Source organism: Nesoenas mayeri (assembly GCF_963082525.1).
Source record: "Nesoenas mayeri genome assembly, chromosome: 12".
NCBI lineage: Eukaryota > Metazoa > Chordata > Aves > Columbiformes > Columbidae > Nesoenas > Nesoenas mayeri.
The window spans coordinates 7,157,154-7,174,459 of record NC_137547.1 but is presented as its reverse complement, the minus strand read 5'-3'; the positions used below and the strand labels follow the sequence as shown (position 1 = coordinate 7,174,459).

General features: G+C 45.6%; 1 protein-coding gene across 1 annotated transcript in view; it reads left to right on the top strand.

Annotated features, from left to right (window-relative positions):
* PHLPP2 (PH domain and leucine rich repeat protein phosphatase 2) overlaps positions 1-16,959 on the top strand; it is a 29,247-nt gene extending 12,288 nt beyond the window's left edge. The window contains exons 7-19 of the mRNA XM_080352184.1: positions 1,906-2,052; positions 3,763-3,993; positions 4,688-4,890; positions 5,403-5,463; positions 6,203-6,298; positions 8,306-8,461; positions 9,189-9,389; positions 10,069-10,231; positions 10,737-10,867; positions 11,130-11,240; positions 11,698-11,886; positions 12,018-12,249; positions 13,211-16,959. Of these exons, the coding sequence (XP_080208310.1) occupies positions 1,906-2,052; positions 3,763-3,993; positions 4,688-4,890; positions 5,403-5,463; positions 6,203-6,298; positions 8,306-8,461; positions 9,189-9,389; positions 10,069-10,231; positions 10,737-10,867; positions 11,130-11,240; positions 11,698-11,886; positions 12,018-12,249; positions 13,211-14,353 (3,064 nt within the window). The 3' untranslated portion in view covers positions 14,354-16,959. The remainder of the gene's footprint in view (positions 1-1,905; positions 2,053-3,762; positions 3,994-4,687; positions 4,891-5,402; positions 5,464-6,202; positions 6,299-8,305; positions 8,462-9,188; positions 9,390-10,068; positions 10,232-10,736; positions 10,868-11,129; positions 11,241-11,697; positions 11,887-12,017; positions 12,250-13,210) is intronic.
* The last annotated feature ends 347 nt before the right edge of the window (positions 16,960-17,306 follow it).

Genomic DNA, 17,306 nt, shown 5'->3' with positions numbered 1-17,306 from the left:
TTTCAAGTATCTTCCTTTTCTGGAAAACAACATCAAGTCTGATCTCTGACAAGTGTGTGTGCACATGTGTGTGTACCTGTGCCTGTGTGTTACCACTGCTCTAGCCAGCTGATACAGAGCTGTAGTGCTGTGGTGATACAGCAGGGTGTCGCGTTAGCTTGGGAACATTTGGGACCAACACGGGTTTGGGCTGCCGAGCAGAGGATGGCCATCGCACAGAGGGCTTCTTGCTGTGTTTCCACCCCTTTGCTCTCATCTCAATATGCCCCGTGAGAGCGCAATCCGAAGCTCAAGGAGCTGTAACAATTTTGGGATCCTTATTCCCCATAATATAAGTTTTGTGTGTACAACTGGAATGAGAGTTAGGTTTGCGTTCCGTTCCTACATCCCTGCTGCTGAGAATATTGAGGCAAAGGAGAAGGAGCAGAGGGGGAACTCGAAAGGCTTTTGAGTATTAACCTGCCCACTGAATATGGCAGTCTGCTCGAGGAGCAGTGTCACATACCAGTTTCCCTGCAGCTTTTGGAAACTTTTGTGTTTGCTTTGATGTTGTTGCAGAGTGATGATTTTAAAAATTGGTTATGTTGCTGTGTTTAGCATCATGGCTCTTGGGGCAGCTTCTCACCATGCTCTCCTGATGCAAAGTGCTAATGCAGGTGCCATAGGAAAAAGGTTTGTAGAACTCCAGAGAAAGCAGTTTCATTAAAGCGTTCACTTAGTCCAAACTCTGAGAACTGTGATCTTTTTTAAATCTCTAAAAGTTAAACCAGATAATAAGAAAGTTCAAATCTATAGGTTTATCCTCATTGTTTCCTTCTTTCCCATTATTGTTGTGAAGTTCTGTGTGCAAGTTTCCAATTTTTGTATCATTTTTAGATCTTTGCATCATACAATATGTTCGCTTTAGGAAGGCTATTGCCAGTACAGCATCTTTCTCCTTGGCTTTCAGTTGCACTACAAAAGAGTCTGTTCATGGCTGCAGCAACATCAAATATCTATGCCCTTATTTATGTGACAGGGTGCTTTCCAAAGCAAACAACCCATGCCTATTGCCTAGCAAAACGTACGGTAGGTAGAGCAGATGAGTGAAGGACATGTCTCCAAGAAGTACTCCTCTGGTACATTACATTAGATTTGCAATTGTCTCATAAAAGTAAGATATTAATTTCCCCACTGGATTAATTTCTGATGGTTCCAGTTTGGGGTGGGCAGGTTATTACTTGTGGAAAATACTTTTGTTCCTTGTAGAAAGAGGCAGGAACTCTTTGAGAAGAATCTCTGGCAGGTGACCCCAGCCTGTGCTCGGTCTGCTCTCCCTGTTTGAAGCTGGAACAGCAGCCGGACTGCAGGGACAGGGACGCCGGTCAGTGCTCGTGTGGCCGCACCTGCGCTCGCTCTGGCACGCGGGTGGTGCTCGGGGCTGCTCCTGTTCCCAGCGCCAATCCAGTGCGCTCCTGCCGTCCTTCCTCCGCTCTGCTGGGCTGCTGTGCCCCACTGGGACAGGGAGTTCCCTGCTTCTGGTTATTCTCAGAATAGCTCCAGTTAATGTTTTCAGCTCCTGTTCTCCTAAGCTGCATAATTATAGACTGTTACTCTAAATAATTATTTGTAGGTAAATCATTTGAACTGAGTATTTTTAGTATCCTTAGTCTTAGTAACAGTCACTAGGAGTTGTTTTGTCAGGAGTCAGGGTAGAAGGTTGTTAATTTCTGCCATAAAACCATGGTATTTGATTGCTTTGCTGCTTTGCTGCTGTGTTACCGAATATCGGTGACTTAAATCCTAATGAGTTAGCTGACTGTATTGCCAGCGTACTGAGACTTAAACATTATTTCTGACTGGTTTTGTATGTCTTTGCTCTGAGACTGTGGAGGTTTGTGAATTAACTGGTACTCTTGCCAATAGGTTTTCTCAGTTGAAGAGCCTGAACCTGTCTCATAACAGACTGGGAGAGTTTCCTGTATCACTGTGCGAGATCTCTACTCTGACAGAGCTTAATATTTCCTGCAATGGGCTTCGTTACTTGCCAAGCCAGATTGGCAAACTGTTGAAGTGAGTATATTGTTTTTGTCTGTGGTCATAAACGTCCTTGGTGCTTCACCTGAGGTCCCTGAGAGCTGGGGCAGCCTGTCCTGCCCATGGAGACTGAGTGATGGAGCTGACCCCAGCAGGACATCGAGAACCAAGGTGTCCAATAAACTTCAGTTTTCCTTGAAAGTGAAGATAACACAGTATGTTTATGCAGTTACCATTTTAAGTCACTGGTGTATAGCAAGTTCATTACTTGGGAGTTCCTCCCTGATTTGCTACCTATGTAAAATATATTAGTGTAAATCAGTTTTCTAATGGAGGAGACTAATGGATTTGCCTACTTTGAGTGTTCTAGGAAGACAATTGAGTCAGTTAGCATGCCTTGAATCACAGATGCCACCTTACTAAACTAGAGTAAATGTGAAGGCTTCTAAGCACATGAATATATTCTCACTTCAGGTTAAGTAAACTCGAAGCTTTCTGTGTTATCTGTGGAATGTTTGTTTTGTTTGGGGTTTTTTGTTGTTTTTACTTTGGGGGGGACTTATATGATTTCTTGGAGGTTTATGTCCAATTTTTATGTAAATTTGAATGTATCTTGTTCTCTTTGCATCTGCTGCCGTCTGTCATTCCCTTGCCTGCTTTCTTGTTATTTCCTTCCTACATTCTCTTTAGGTTTTCTTTTAACTGCTATTATGGTGGTGCCTTATCAGTTAACCGTGAATATTGTTATGTTTGCATAAAAACTGTTAAGAGTTTCTAAATATCATGCTGTCGGGGACATTTCCAGAAGCCACAGATTAGTACAGTGGAACATATATGGAGATCAGCTGGGCTTTGTAGAACTAGGGAGAAATATACTTACCTCTCAGATCCCAAGGACCTTACTTGCACAAGGATGAGCATGCTAGTTATATTGCCTGAGTATTCATAAATGTCTTGCACAAAAAAGATTGCAGATTTCTTAATTGCATGCAAGTTTAAAGTACAAGGGGACCAAAGACAGTGTCAGGTGCAATTCCTTAATCACTACTGTTAAAACATTGCAGCTTTTGATGTACAAAAGATGAGGAAACATGATGCAGATGAAGCATTGTCTAAAGACAATTGTATTGTTTCTCAAATAAGTTAATGCGCATTTTTCTGCAGCTGCAGAGGTGCGTGACTTTCTGAATTTCTGCTTATTATTTGTATTTAAACTGTGCATAAGTGCCACAGATGTAAGTGCCGTAATAGTGATATGGGATTCCAGCGATTGGATTATGAAGCTGCACTTGATTTTTACTGTTTCTTATGAAACAAATCAGTACTGATGCTGCTGTTGGGCGTGGGTTTAGTTTGTCATAGGTCTTGTAAAGATTGTCCAGCGTGCTACGTGAGGAGTTATTAGTCTGTAGAATACTGAGTGACTGGTAAATACTTTCCATTTACAATGTAAGTACTGATTTGTGTTTTGTTTATGGTAACTTTGAATCTTTGGCACAGGTGGAAGTTTACCTCCAAAATAATTTAGGAGCAATTTGGTATTACATACATGCAGTTCCAAGCCCATTACATGCATAATAAAAGTGCTCCAGTAACTTCATGTGTATAAGAACAAAATTAGCTTTTAGGTACCTTTAAAAAATAACCACATTGAGACGAGCTAGCTATACAAGGAAATTAACTGAAAATGCTAACTGTTCACTACTCTTTGTTGAATTATCTTCTTTCTCCTTTTCACTGCTGCAGCCTCCAGACCTTCTGGCTTGACGGGAATTTCCTCACGTCCTTACCAGAAGAACTGGGAAGTCTGCAACAGCTCAGCTGTCTTGGGCTTTCCTTCAATAACTTCTGCGAACTGCCAGCAGTTTGTGAGAAACTCGTGGTCTTAGACAAACTAGCACTGGCAGGGAACTCGCTGGACACCCTGGACCTTGCGGCGCTGAACCGTATGAGTCACATCAAGAGTGTGGACCTGAGGTGAGGGTGGAAAACTCGCATGTGTGTGTGAACCAGATGCCACTTTCTTTTACAGCAGGGGAGCTGTGTAACTTCTGGCACATTTTGCAATAAGCTAGGTGTAATTTTTTCTCTTACTGATTGTTTGGCTTTTGGGGAGTGCAGAATTCACTGAGAGAAGCAAGGTTAACTGAGCAATGCCTTAAGCCACTGAATGTGGCTCAGCCCTCGAGTTTCCTCTTTTGTTCCATGGTTACCATGAGCTTTGATCTCTCCTGCCCTTTTTGCCGTCCCCCTGTCCCAGAGTTGCGGTTCTCGTTCTCCAGGCTGCCGACTGCAGAGCTCTCAGAAAGGGACAAAGAACTTTGTGTCAGTGGCACAGCAGCCTGGTGTCTGGTCTCTGCGTTAGCTTCCTGTGGCTGTGCAAAGCAGCTGTCCCTTGGCCTGGCTTCTGGTTTCTAGACTAACCTTCAGAATCTCTTAAACACTGGGGAATTAGTAAAGTGGTTTCACATAGCAGTGCAAAGGAAAGGTTTTCCTTTGTATTCACTACCTGAAACCCACCATTACTCCTCACGCGTTTCACTGTGCTCACCTTTGGTGTTAGCCTTCACCAGAACTCTTCCTTTCCTCTTCTTGCTTCTTTCTTTTTACTGATGCCCAGTGTTCAGTGCCCTGTTTTCTGACTTTAGAGCTCTTATCTCTGAGTGTTTAGGCTGAACAACCTGAAGAGAGCAGCAACTGACACTCTGGAGGGGAACAAATCTGTGACTTACATGGATTTACGAGACAATCAGATGACAGATCTGGATCTGAGCTCCTTGGGCAGCCTGGAGCAGCTGCACTGCGAGCGGAATAAGCTGAAAGAGTTGACGCTGAGCGGCTTCTCCCTGCGGGCCCTCTATGCAAACAGCAACTGTACGTCCCTTTGCGTTCTTCACCTGCCTTCTTCCTTCAAGCCCTGGGAACAAATTAAAATAGCCCTTTGTCCTCTCCCACACACACAAAAGAACTTGTGCTGATGTTACAGCAGTGAGATCATGTGTGATGGGTATTCTGAGGTCAGCTCCTACGAATCACATATGTGTGTGTGTAAGCAGGCTGTGTAATGGGAGGAGGTTGTGGGGTTGAGTTCACTGTCCAAGGAATTCTTCTTCCAGTGAGATGTGTTTGGGAGTCCACAAATAAAAGTACAGTTTTGCCTTGTTCTGGTGCCCCACATGGCAGATGGAGAAACGGGATAGTGAAAAGCTGTCGTGTGATATGGCAAATGTATGATGTGTGAGCTCTGTCTTGGGAACTACAAGTAGAAACCCTGAATATCCATAAAGTAAGACTATGGGTATCACTTGCTAGCTACTCTGTCTGCTCCTATATGCCGTTTTTCCTCTGAAGCCCTGCAATCATTATTATTTGCTTTACTTCATCAGGTCTGACAACTGTCAATATTTATCCAGTTCCTGGTCAACTGACATGTCTAGAACTCTCTCAGTAAGTAACTATACACCACAGAATATAAAGCAGTATCTGGACACCTTTGCTGTTTTTAACAGAAATTTTCTTGAGCTTTCAAGTTTTTGAAAGAGTTGAGAGCAATTGAGGGAAGTTATTCTGCCTTCACAATAGAACTCGAAAGCCCAGCACTGAAGGGTGATGCAAGTGTCCGAGAGCAGAAGCCCCTCTGAACCAGTGCGGCCTGTTGAGGTGACCGGCTGTCCTTCAGCTCTAGGTTGTCAGCAGCACAAAAACAAAGCACGGACCACTGGACTTGTGGCGGCTTACTGAGCCAAATGGTGGGAGTCTGTGGAGCAAACATTTAGAGTAGCTACCAGTGATCCCTGCTGTTGGCTTCATTGCTGACGTCTGCCCTCGGAGCAGCATTGTGAGACCTGTAAGACAGGATACCCAGGGGACCTGAGCACCTTTTGCTTCAGTTCTGGGTTGAAGCACAACAGCAGGATAGCATAGGGTGGCCTGTTTTGCTGATGTCAGTGCTGTAAACAAAAAGCCTGGTCATCAGAACCTTGCATCAGTACTTCTACCAGTCATGCACCAGCTCAGTTTGCATTACACAGCCAGCTGTGAGCTAAATTCTGCATGACTAGCTCAGGTACTGTTGTTCATTTTCTGCCTGTTGTTTTGGTTTGGCTGTTGCCGTCATGCACCATTCAAACAGCCTGTGTTCCATATGGAGTGCTACTGTTTAGCTTTTCCCCCTTGCTTTTCTCAGCAATCAACTGCAGTGTGTCCCAGACTGGGCCTGTGAAGCAAAGAAACTGGAAGTTTTGGATGTGAGCTACAATTTCCTTGTGGAGCTTCCATCAAGGTCAGCAAACCTTCTTCTTATACAGAGCTGAGCTTTCTTCTGTGGTGAGCTGACTGAGGAGAGAGGAGCAATGCTGTTCCACTTGCTTTGTTCCTTGTTGTGCACAGATATAATCCACTTACTTTCTGTGTGCGGCATTGAAAATACTCTGTATTCAAATGTTGGAAAGAACTAACTTCCAAATCAGCTTGTTGAATTACAGGGGCCAAGTTCATCCTGTACTTCTGGCTTCTGCTGCAGCTGTTTGCACCTGAAGTAGAACGCGCTGCTATGATTTATTTGTGTTACCATAGTGTTTGTGAACACAGGTCATAGGTGAGGTCCCAATATGTCTTTTATTGCCCCACAGAGATTTCATCTGTTACCTTTCACAGAGAGATATCAGGTACAATATAGCTGATCTCAAAAGTAGCTTTCACAGCAATTCAGTAGCCAACTCCTTTCTCCGTGTTTCCTTTTCAGTTTCTGCAGAAATGTTGTAAAGGGGAACCAAGAACTAATATGATTTTGCAGATATTTATGATGACTTCTACAAGGTACCAGGGATATCATGGGAAGAAGCAAAGCACAAATGTTCTTAGCCAAACAAGTGCGTTTGGTGAGGGTATGACTGTGATGAATGAGACACAGTGTGTAGGGTAAGCTGTATTGAAATTGAACGGAAGGGTGGATTACAGTGGAGAAATGCAGAGGGCAGGTTGAAGCAGTTTAGGCAGCAGGCATGAGAAGTGATCTTCACAGTGACATTCTAATGGTGGTCAGAGACAAGACTACATGCATCAAAAGCAGAAAAGGACGTGACGAGAATGCAATAATGAGAACTTAGAAAATAATGTTAGCAGTGCCAGTGGATGAAAAAAACCCAGGTTTTAACTATGTTTTGCAAAAAGAACCTGCAGAATTCAGACATAGAAATGTGTATTCTGAAAAGGAGTTTAAGCATTTTTAAAGAGTACTAATTGCTGTATAAAAATTACTGTGTAAAATTAGGGATCTCTTCCAATACGTGTTTGTCATCAACACTCTAAGTATGTCTTGTGTACAGGTAGAACTTTGCCAGTGTTGACTTTCAGCCATTGATCAAGTTAATCCAGCAGACTAAAGCTTAAAGAGCCTCATGTAAGGAGATACAGTTCACAGTGAAGTTCTCTTTAACGCTTTTTTATCTGAAATCAGAGTTGTATCAAATTGGTGCATGACAGTGTTGAGTGGAGATACCCAAGCCAGCTCTGGATGGGTCGGCTTGAATAAGGAAACTGGTGTATCTGCATTTGAATGGCACTTTTTTTTTTCCCCCAGTATAATTAGCTTTGAGAAGTCACAGCATACAGAAAGAAACCTAATTAGTTGGCCCACGTGGAGCAGTGCACTAATGCAGCTTTAGCATTTCATGCCTCAAAGGTGTTCTGTGCAGGGCTCTCGGAATATTGTCCCAAATTATCACCTCACGCAAATGGGCAGGGTGGTTCTAGGCTACGTCCGTATGTGTTCATATGTCCTTTCTCAAAATTCCTGCAAGCAATCCTCTGCAGCTCATGGAGAGGAGCCTTTTTCCTTCAATAAGCACTGCAATTGTGCAGAACGTGGCAACAGCTTCAGAAGTAATACAGGAGCGCTGTGCAGCATGGTAAAGCTCTAAATTTAAGTTAGCAAGGGAAGAACTTATTTCTGACTACAAGTGAGAACGATCATTTAGATCCATCCTTTTGACCTCTCTTTCTTTTTCCTGCCTGACAGAGTGCTTGGCGTATGCACACAGACAGGTTTGCACTGCAAGGTACTGACCTGCAGTAGCACAGAGGGAAATGAATGTTCACTTGCAAGTGTTCACAGTGATTGAGGCACCTTCCACGTGTGTTTTTCTGCTTTGTTGTTATTTGTTTTATGGATCAGTGTATTTTAATCTGCTGTACAGTCAAATTATAACAATTAAATACTACCTTTCCCACTCTGTGGATGTGAAGAGGAGTGAACCAAGCTGATACAGAAAACCCTGTGTCTTTCTAGGATCCTCAGCAGCTTGAGCCTTCGGAAGTTGATGGTGGGGCACAACCGTCTGCAGAGCCTTCCACCCCTTGTAGAACACATTCCCCTGGAGGTGCTGGACCTGCAGCACAACCTATTGACTAAACTCCCAGAGACGCTCTTTGTCAAGGCTCTGAAGTGAGTGGCAGTAGCGAGTGTCTTTTGTCTGCATTAATCTTTGGAGCTGTAAAGGCCAATAATGGCACCTCCGATGGTCCTTGCAAGGTGCCCTTTGCACAGGAGATAATGAGGCGTGTGCTTTATGAGAGGGTGATTCAGGCACCATGAGGAAGTCATCAAACTGATTTGAGGGAGTCAGTCCCTGTTACTGTTTAATTACAGAAAAACAGAGGCTTTCCTTACCCAACAGCCAACTGAAGAATTAGCTTCAGTTGCAACTGTTTCGAAGATCATGTTACTGCCTGAAGAGTTTTGTCTTTTAAAGTAGTTGCAAAGGTAAGAAGCCATACAGATTTTCAGTTACTACAGCAGAAAGTACATCAGGTCATTGGAGAACAGTGAGAGAGACCCTTAAAAATGAACAGCCCTTCCTAACTGTCTATTCAGACGTGTCAACCCTTCTTTTAAAGACTGAGTAAGAGTTTATGTAGTCTACTTCCACCAGTATTACCCACCCCCTTCACAGGCTCTTCAGCACTGTTTGCTGTTAAATGCTTTTTGCTATATAGCTAATAATCATTAGCAGACTCATAAAAAAGTGAGTAGGGATGTTACACTGTGTTGTCTGGCTTCCTGTCTAATGCTGTTGCTCTGTCCACAATGGCAATTGTATAGCTCCTTTTCCTGCTGTTAATGGAGTAGTTTAGATGATGTGAAGTCTGATTTTTGCACTTGCTATGGTTAGCCTCAGGTACCTGAATGCATCTGCAAACAGCCTGGAGTCCTTGCCGCCTGCATGTACAGAGGAGGAGAGTCTGAGCATGCTGCAGCTGCTTTACTTGACCAATAATAACCTCACAGATCAGTGCATCCCTGTCTTGGTGGGGCACCCAAGCCTACGGATCTTGCATCTGGCAAACAACAACCTACAGACTTTCCCTGCAAGGTAAGTAGTGCTGGGGGTGAGATGGTGCTGACCAGGAGGATGTTGCCTGCCTTACTGCGACTGTACAGAACCGGTGTCAAAGCAAGGTGCTTCCTCTGGTGACTGATGACAAGGCCAGCCATTCCTGCACCCCGAGGAGCAGCACGTGTCGGGGCGTTGGCACGGGGCGCTGTTGGCTGCGGTGGTTCTGTCCTCCTGGCTGCGGTGGGTGTGTGGGGATGAGGACGGTGTTTCTGCGCAGCCTCCGTGCTGCTGGCGTGCAGCTTACTGTGCTGCCTTCTGTTGCTTTCCAGTCTTGCCAGAACACCCTCATTCAGACTTGTCTGAAATCCTACCCAGTGCAGGTCGTGTAATTTAATTCATTAGTTCATGCACCAGGCTTACAATTCGGAGTTTAAATAGAAATAAATCTATGCTCAGCCTAGAAACGTAAGAGGCTGGAGACTCCCATGTCTTCCTACTAACTTATTGCAGTTGCTCTCAGTTACATATGTTCTTGTTCAGTGAGAATTATTTATCTGCTTCTTTTAACCAGTATATCACACTGTCTTTCTAGTATGAAAACTACATAGTATCAGCTATTTTTTTGTGGTGCAGTTGATTTTCTAGAGGGAAGGGATGTTCAGAAAGTGACAAGTTCTTGCCTGTAAGATATAGTATTCTTTTGTTTCCCTTTCAGCAAACTCAGTAAGCTGGAGCACTTGGAAGAGCTGAATCTCAGTGGTAACAAACTGAAAACAATTCCCACAACAGTGGCAAACTGCAAGCTGCTTCATACACTTATTGCACACTCTAATGAAATCAGCATCTTTCCAGAGATCCTGCACTTGCCCCGTATTCAGGTAGTCTTGTGGAGAAGGTAAAGAGGTATCAGGGGAAGGTTTGGGTTGGAGAATGAAAAGTACCTGCTAGGAGAGGAATGGGAGATCCCAGCGTTATGCTTGATCAGCCTGAGAAGAGGGCACAGAATATGCATTCTAGATCTGTTGCTTTTCAGAGTTGATCAAAGGTGGCTCATCTCTCATTTGTCTTTACTATCTGTCTCTGACTTGGTGTATTTCCGGTTCACCATTGGAGACAGGAGGGAGTGTTCTGTAGTGAGGCAGGTTTGTATATATAGGCCTTCTATTATCCCTAGTTTGACATATTCTTTCAGTATTGGAGTCTTGGCTATTGCAGGTTATAAGTATTTGCTGCTTATAAATTGTTCTTTTACTGGTAGGTCAGACCCATTTTCCTGACATGTTTGTGTGCTCAGATGTTGTTTGGAAGGAGTGGTGGAGGAACTGATCACATCAGAGAACAGAGAATATTTTCTTGGTCATTGTGCTTTTTTTGATACTGCAGTTTGTGGACTTGAGCTGCAATGAGTTAACCGAAATCCTAATCCCTGAGGCACTGCCAGCTGCCTTGCAAGAGTTGGACCTGAGCGGAAACACAAACCTGGTGCTAGAACACAAGACGTTGGAAATCTTCAGGTGAGCCGTGGAGATGCCAACACAGTAGTGACCTGCACAGGGAAGGGGAACCCTTCCCAGGAGGGGAGATGGGGTGTTGAAGTATGTATCACAGCACTGCATGATCTTATAATGTTCCATGCCAGGACCTTAAACTCCTCTCCTTTACACGGTTCTTTTTCACCGGCTGCTGTCTAAAACTCTAAGCTGGGCAAGGTCCTTTGGCCAAAAGCTATTCAGCAGGCTCTAGGAGAGAATGACTTCTGTTCTTTCCTCTCTGTAGTCACATTACCACACTGAAGATTGATGCTAAGCCCTCCCTTACGGCAGACTCAGCACTCACTTCTACCTTCTGGAGTCATGGAGTAGCTGAGATGGCAGGCCAAAGAAATAAGTGAGTATTGTGGTCTGCTGCATGCTGACACTTTGTCTTCTCAGGGTGCTGAGTGGAGTGCACTCCTAAGAACCCAGGCAGAACTGTTTTGCTCAAGAACTTTTCTGTCCCTCTGTCTCTCCAGGTCTCTTTCACAGTCTTGGTAACTTAAGCCTCTGCATTGTCCTTTCCCTGAGTTTTCATGCTGATTCGGGACTTTGCTTCCCATCCTAGCAGAGATGCTTTTTCTTTCTCTTGCCGGCTGTGCCCGTTGCCCTCTCCTGAGTGTGATCGGGGTGGGCTGGGGAATTCCGATAATGAACTGCAGCTGTACATCTCATGGGGCAGTGAATGTAGGGATGATGGCTTTGCTGCCTTGTGAGAACAGCGCTCATGGCAAGGTGCCTGATGGCTGTGGTTTTGGGAACAATATAATCTTTTGAGACGTATTAACTTTGCTCATATGCTTTTCTAACAGGCTGTGTGTGTCTTCCCTGGCACTGGGGAGCTTTGCGGAGGGGGTGGAGGCTGTGTATGGCATGTTTGATGGTGACAAGAATGAGGAGCTGCCACGCTTACTGCAGTGCACCATGGCCGATGTACTCTTGGAGGAGGTACAGCAGTCAGACACCATGTTCATGTCCAACACCTTCTTGGTCTCCCACAGGTAGGACAGTGAGCAAGCTGGTCTTGGTGGGACCTGCATAGGTGTATATTAATGCATTAGGTGGGTGAGGCAGCCCTCCAGAATGCCCATTGCTGGAGTCTGGAGCCTTCCTACCCCTTCTCTTCCCACAGGAAGCTGGGCATGGCCGGGCAGAAGTTGGGTTCCTCTGCTGTCCTCTGCTACATTCGTCATGATATGACTGATCCAGTCAGCAATTTTTTTCTGACGGTGGCCAATGTGGGGACGTGCCAAGCCATTCTGTGCCGAAGTGGAAAACCACTCCCTCTCTCCAAAGTCTTCAGCCTTGAACAGTGTTCAGAGGAAGCCAAGAGAGTCAAGGAGCAAAAAGCCATTATAACAGAGGTAGGTTTGGACCCAGGAGCTTGGTACAAACACATGGAAATAACAGGGAAGTTCCAAAGAACTGGAAAATAAGTTGTCAGTGAAGGTCTGAGAAATCATTGCCGGTCATATGAGTTTTATGCTCAGTGGGTCTTTTTAAAAGCATCAGATTGTTTGATAAAAGTGTTTCTGACAGGGTTAATCTGTTCATGTGTTATAGCTCTGTGAAGTGCTATACTCCATACTACTCAGACTAAAAACAAGTGTAGAATCAATGTAGCATGTTAAGTGGTTTAAAAACTGACTGATTGATGGGTTCTGAAAAATAGAAGTGAAATCATTGTCTAAGGAGACTTTGCTCCATGTGTCCTCTGCTGTCTTTTGACACTTAGCAGCAGCAGCATTGTGTAACACACAGACGATACAGAAATTAAGAACACTTTTAAATCCAAAACACTGGGGAAGCTGCGTACTCAGCATGCACTGACTTTTCAAAGGACTGTGGGCAATTTTCCAGCTGGGACACTAGTGCCAAGCTGGCCAGGGGACTATCAAGCAGGAGCAGGAGGGAGAGCCCAGGTTACAGCAGGAGTGTGAGACACCTGCTCGTTCTGCTTGGGATGTAGCGTCCATACTTCGGAACACAGGTATATGTTAATATGCGGGAAATAGAAAACACACAGAAATTATTTAATGTCTAGATAATTGGCCTTGCAATGAGAAAGTAAGAAGTCGCTATCTCGCTCATACTGAAAAAATAAATATTGTGTTAGTCTCATGACTGAGATTCTCTGATCAGTGTGCAGCAAGTTTCAGGATAGTTTGGTATAGTTCTTCAGAAGGTGACAAAAAGTCTTGTGTACTGGAGTTGTGCATTAACATTCCTTAGTGCCCCAAACCAGTACACGGGCAGGCAGAGGTCTGTCCTCCAAATGATCTAGTGGCAAATCTAATGCTACTGCCCTGTTTGTCTTGTCTGCAGGACAACAAGGTCAATGGTGTGACTTGCTGTACTCGGATGCTGGGCTGCACGTACTTGCATCCTTGGATCCTGCCCAAACCACACGTCAGCTCCATTCCACTGACTGTACAAGATGAGCTGCTGCTTCTGGGGAACAAAGCTCTGTGGGAACACCTGTCCTACACAGAGGCAGTCTCAGCTGTGCGCCACCTGCACGACCCACTAGCTGCTGCAAAGAAACTCTGCACTTTAGCCCAAAGCTACGGTTGCCAGGACAATGTAGCTGCAATGGTGGTGTGTCTGAACATCAGTGAGGACAGCTGCACGTGTGAGATGCACGGCCTCACGCTGCCAGGTCCTGGGGGATTTAGTTCCACCACCACCACCAAGCCAGCAACTCCTTCATCTAGCAGTGGGATCGCTTCAGAGTTCAGCAGTGAGCTGTCTGCTTCTGAGGTGAGCAGCGAGGTGGGCTCTACTGCTTCAGATGAACACAACGCTGTTGGTCTTGATGGCAGTTTGCTACCACGACAAGAGCGGCGTTGCAGCCTGCATCCTGTACCCCCCTCCAGCATCTTTCAGCGTCAGCCTTCCAGCGCCACCTTCTCTAGCAACCAGTCTGACAACGGTCTGGACAGCGATGATGAGCAGCCCGTGGAAGGTGTGATGACAAATGGTAGTAAAGTGGAAGTAGAGGTGGACATCCACTGCTGTAGAGAAAAGGGCCTGGAGTCCGAGCCTCCTGCTGCAGAGTACAGCTCCTCTGCTCCGGGGCCAGAGGATGACGCTGGGCTTGTCCTCATCATTCGGAGGCAGAACAGTGTAAACAGCAACACTGTGCAGAGAGGGGTCAAGGAGAAGTGTGAACTGCAAAAATCTCTTTCCACGTGCTGTCTTTATGGAAAGAAGCTTTCCAACGGCTCCATAGTGCCCTTGGAGGAGAGCCTCAACCTCATCGAAGTAGCCACAGAGGCACCCAAGAAGAAGACAGGCTATTTTGCTGCTCCATCCCAAATGGAGCCAGAGGATCAATTTGTGGTGCCACCTGATCTGGAGGAGGAAGTGAAGGAGCAAATGAAGCAGCACCAGGAGAATGGAGCAGATCAGGAGCAGAAGGAGGATCACGCAGCGACTCTGCCAGAGGAGTTTGACACAGCTTTGTAACCCCACAAGTACTGTTCCCGCAGTGTCTGTGCCAGGAAGCTCTGTACCATAGGGGCTGTCTGGCCCTCCAAGGGCAGCTGGGATCTGCTACAAGTACAGTCTTCTGCTGCTTCCTTAACAGAGTTGAGGAAGAATTGGGAGGGCTGAGGTCTGGGCTGTCCACTTTTCACTGGAGAGTCTCAGTTGTTCTGTGAGCACTCAGAGCAGCAGCTGAGCTCTGTTAGGGACTGTCTGGCAATTGTGCAAGCACTAGGAAGAAGGCAGGTGTTCCAGCGCCTGCCTGTGACTCCTTGAACATCGAGGTTCTGCCAGCTCTTCAGGAAGGGCTGCCACGAGTGTGGGGGTGAGGAGGCTGCTGAGGGGCAATGTTCAGTGTTTGGAGTCCTGTGAATATTTCTGATGCAGCCCCCATGCCCCCCAGCACCTGACTTTGTTATTCCTTGAAAGAATACAGCCAGTTGCAATGAAACTGACCCAAGAATGGTTTCCTACATTAACTGCAAGCACTTTCATTGATTGCACTTAAGCTGTTCTGCTCCCTTTCAGCCCAGCACTTTATTATTTAGGGTTAGGGGAGAGAAAGCACTCCACAGCAGGTGTGGTGGGGGCTTTTCCCAATTGATGTTAGGGCAGTGGAGAACTCGGAGTAACAGTGTTCTGATGAGCACAGGTGCAGGGTAGAGTGAGAGTTACGGTGGGATCAGCCTATGCAGGATGAGAAAATACACAGCTGAGTAATAAACAGGTGCCTACTGGTGCATTTTCTGTGGAGCATAGGGAAGATCCGCTCTGGACTGTTTGATTAGGGTGATGTGTAGAGCCAGTGCTTCTAGCTGCAGAGACCCAGCTCAGCAGCAGCTTGGCTGCCTCTGTCATTGATGCTTTGCAGGAGAGGCTTCCTGTACCCAGAAGACATGGGATTAAACCAGGAGCTCGTGCTTGTTTCCGTGAGGTGCTCTATCTAGGATGAAGCCCAGTTGCCCGCAGTGGGGCTGGGGAAGCGTCCAGTGCTGTGTCCCACCAACACAAACCTCTGCACTGTCAGCTGCGGCATCCTCGCTTGCCTCTGAAAACAGGAGTCATATTCCAGACCCCCAGCAACCTGCATTTCATGATACCTGCCCAATTTGGCCACGAACAAGGTGAAAGCATACTTACTGCTGCTTAGTTTTCAATGCAAAAGGAAAAAAAACAGAACTTTTCATCTTAATAACATCTTTATCAGCACTGGAAAAGATACTAAGCAGTCCCACTCATGATGAGCTGGCCAGTCTGCACTCGGCAGGTGAGTCAGCTGCCTGTGTGCTCGTTGTGTGCAGGGGTTGTGAACAAGCACTGCGGCATGCGGATCCGTCTTCCTCAGCTGGCACAGAGCAGTGGTGCAATAATCCTGACTGTAATGTGGGCTAGTGCCTTTTCCTCTTTATTAATTATATTTATGAAGAAAACTTGAAAGTTTATTCTCAAGAGCTTTGAGGGGCTTGAGTTGTATATTTTTGGATCAAATTCAGGCCTTGCTCAGAAGGACATACTGTGCAGACTACTTGTAGAATTCTGTCAATATATCTTTTGACAAAGTCTAATGGAGTTTTACAAAGATTTCAAAGCACCTTGAATTTCTTCTCACTAGGAAAAAAATGTATTTTTACCATGCATAAGAGAGCAACATTTTAGGATATACTTTGTGCTAGTTACAGTGTAATTGTGAAACAACACAACTTTTTCCAAAGTTTAAACTCTCACAAATTTGGGCTGTTTAAATGCCTGCGTCATTTGGAAATTGAGAGAAAAGCTAATTCTTAGAATCACAGAAACAGCAGCATTTGAATCCCTGAGGCAGAGAAACAACAGCAGAAAAGATTAAAAAAACTAAACCCCAAACCTCTTTTATGTTCTCTTCAGAGAAGTACGCAGAAAAGGCTCGTCCCAATGTATTTGACTGTAACTTTGAACTCAGTCACTGGTGAGAGTTTTACCAAACATCTGTGCCCAGCCTAACACTTTCAGACACCTACCAAGGCTGCAGAGCAACCTCTGCTCTACAGGACTGGTGCAGAAATACACTCTTCTTTCTAAGACTGTGACAAACCTTGCACTAGGATGGGGCAGATGTTAATGCGGATCAGGTCTGTTTCTTGCACTGATGTGGAAAACGCAGGGTGGTTGTCGGTGTGAACCAGCAGCATTGCCTGGCGCGTTGGCGTTGCCGCAGGGAGCGTTGTGAACAGCTCTGCCTTGCTCGGCGGGAATGACAAGGAAAAGAAGACTCTACAATGGAGCCTGCAGATCTCAGGGCTGCTGCTTCTCTTGGTAGTGGCAGAATGGAATGCAAGGAGTTCCTGCTTAGCCTTATTCTCCAGCGCCATTTCTGGTTGTGAGACAGAAAGAGAGCTCCTATTTTCTGTGGGTGTGAACTGTCCCAGCAGAACATGGCTTGTTCTGTTACATGAGGTAGGGTCCATGGCTTTCTCTGCTTAAGCTGATATTATGAACTGTTTGTCTTACTCTGGGCAGCACCGCCTGAGTGCTTCACACCACCTTTTGTTCTCCTGCCTCCCTGGAGGCAGCAAGCTTCTCCTTTGTCTTCCTCACCTTCACTTACTAACACCACCTTAGATTTCAAACTTGCTCAGAACACTGCTGTGGATGCAACAGGTATGAATGAGCAAGTCTAGTGCAGGACTCGTAGCAGGGGATGGAAAGTGTTTTCCCAGTTCTCTTCCTGTTCTTCAGTCTCTTCCCTGATTTGGTATGTGGCTCTTGCACAGGTGACACATCATCTGCACAGAGCCACATCACTAAGAACATCCCATTCATGGACAGACTTGCTATTAGAGAGAGGTTCTCAGCCTGGGCTCGTCAGGTGCTCTTGTCTCTGCTGGCGATGCCAGACTTGGGTAACAGCCATAAGAGACTTGGCTGCTCCATGCTGCCACCTGCCAGTTAGTCTGGT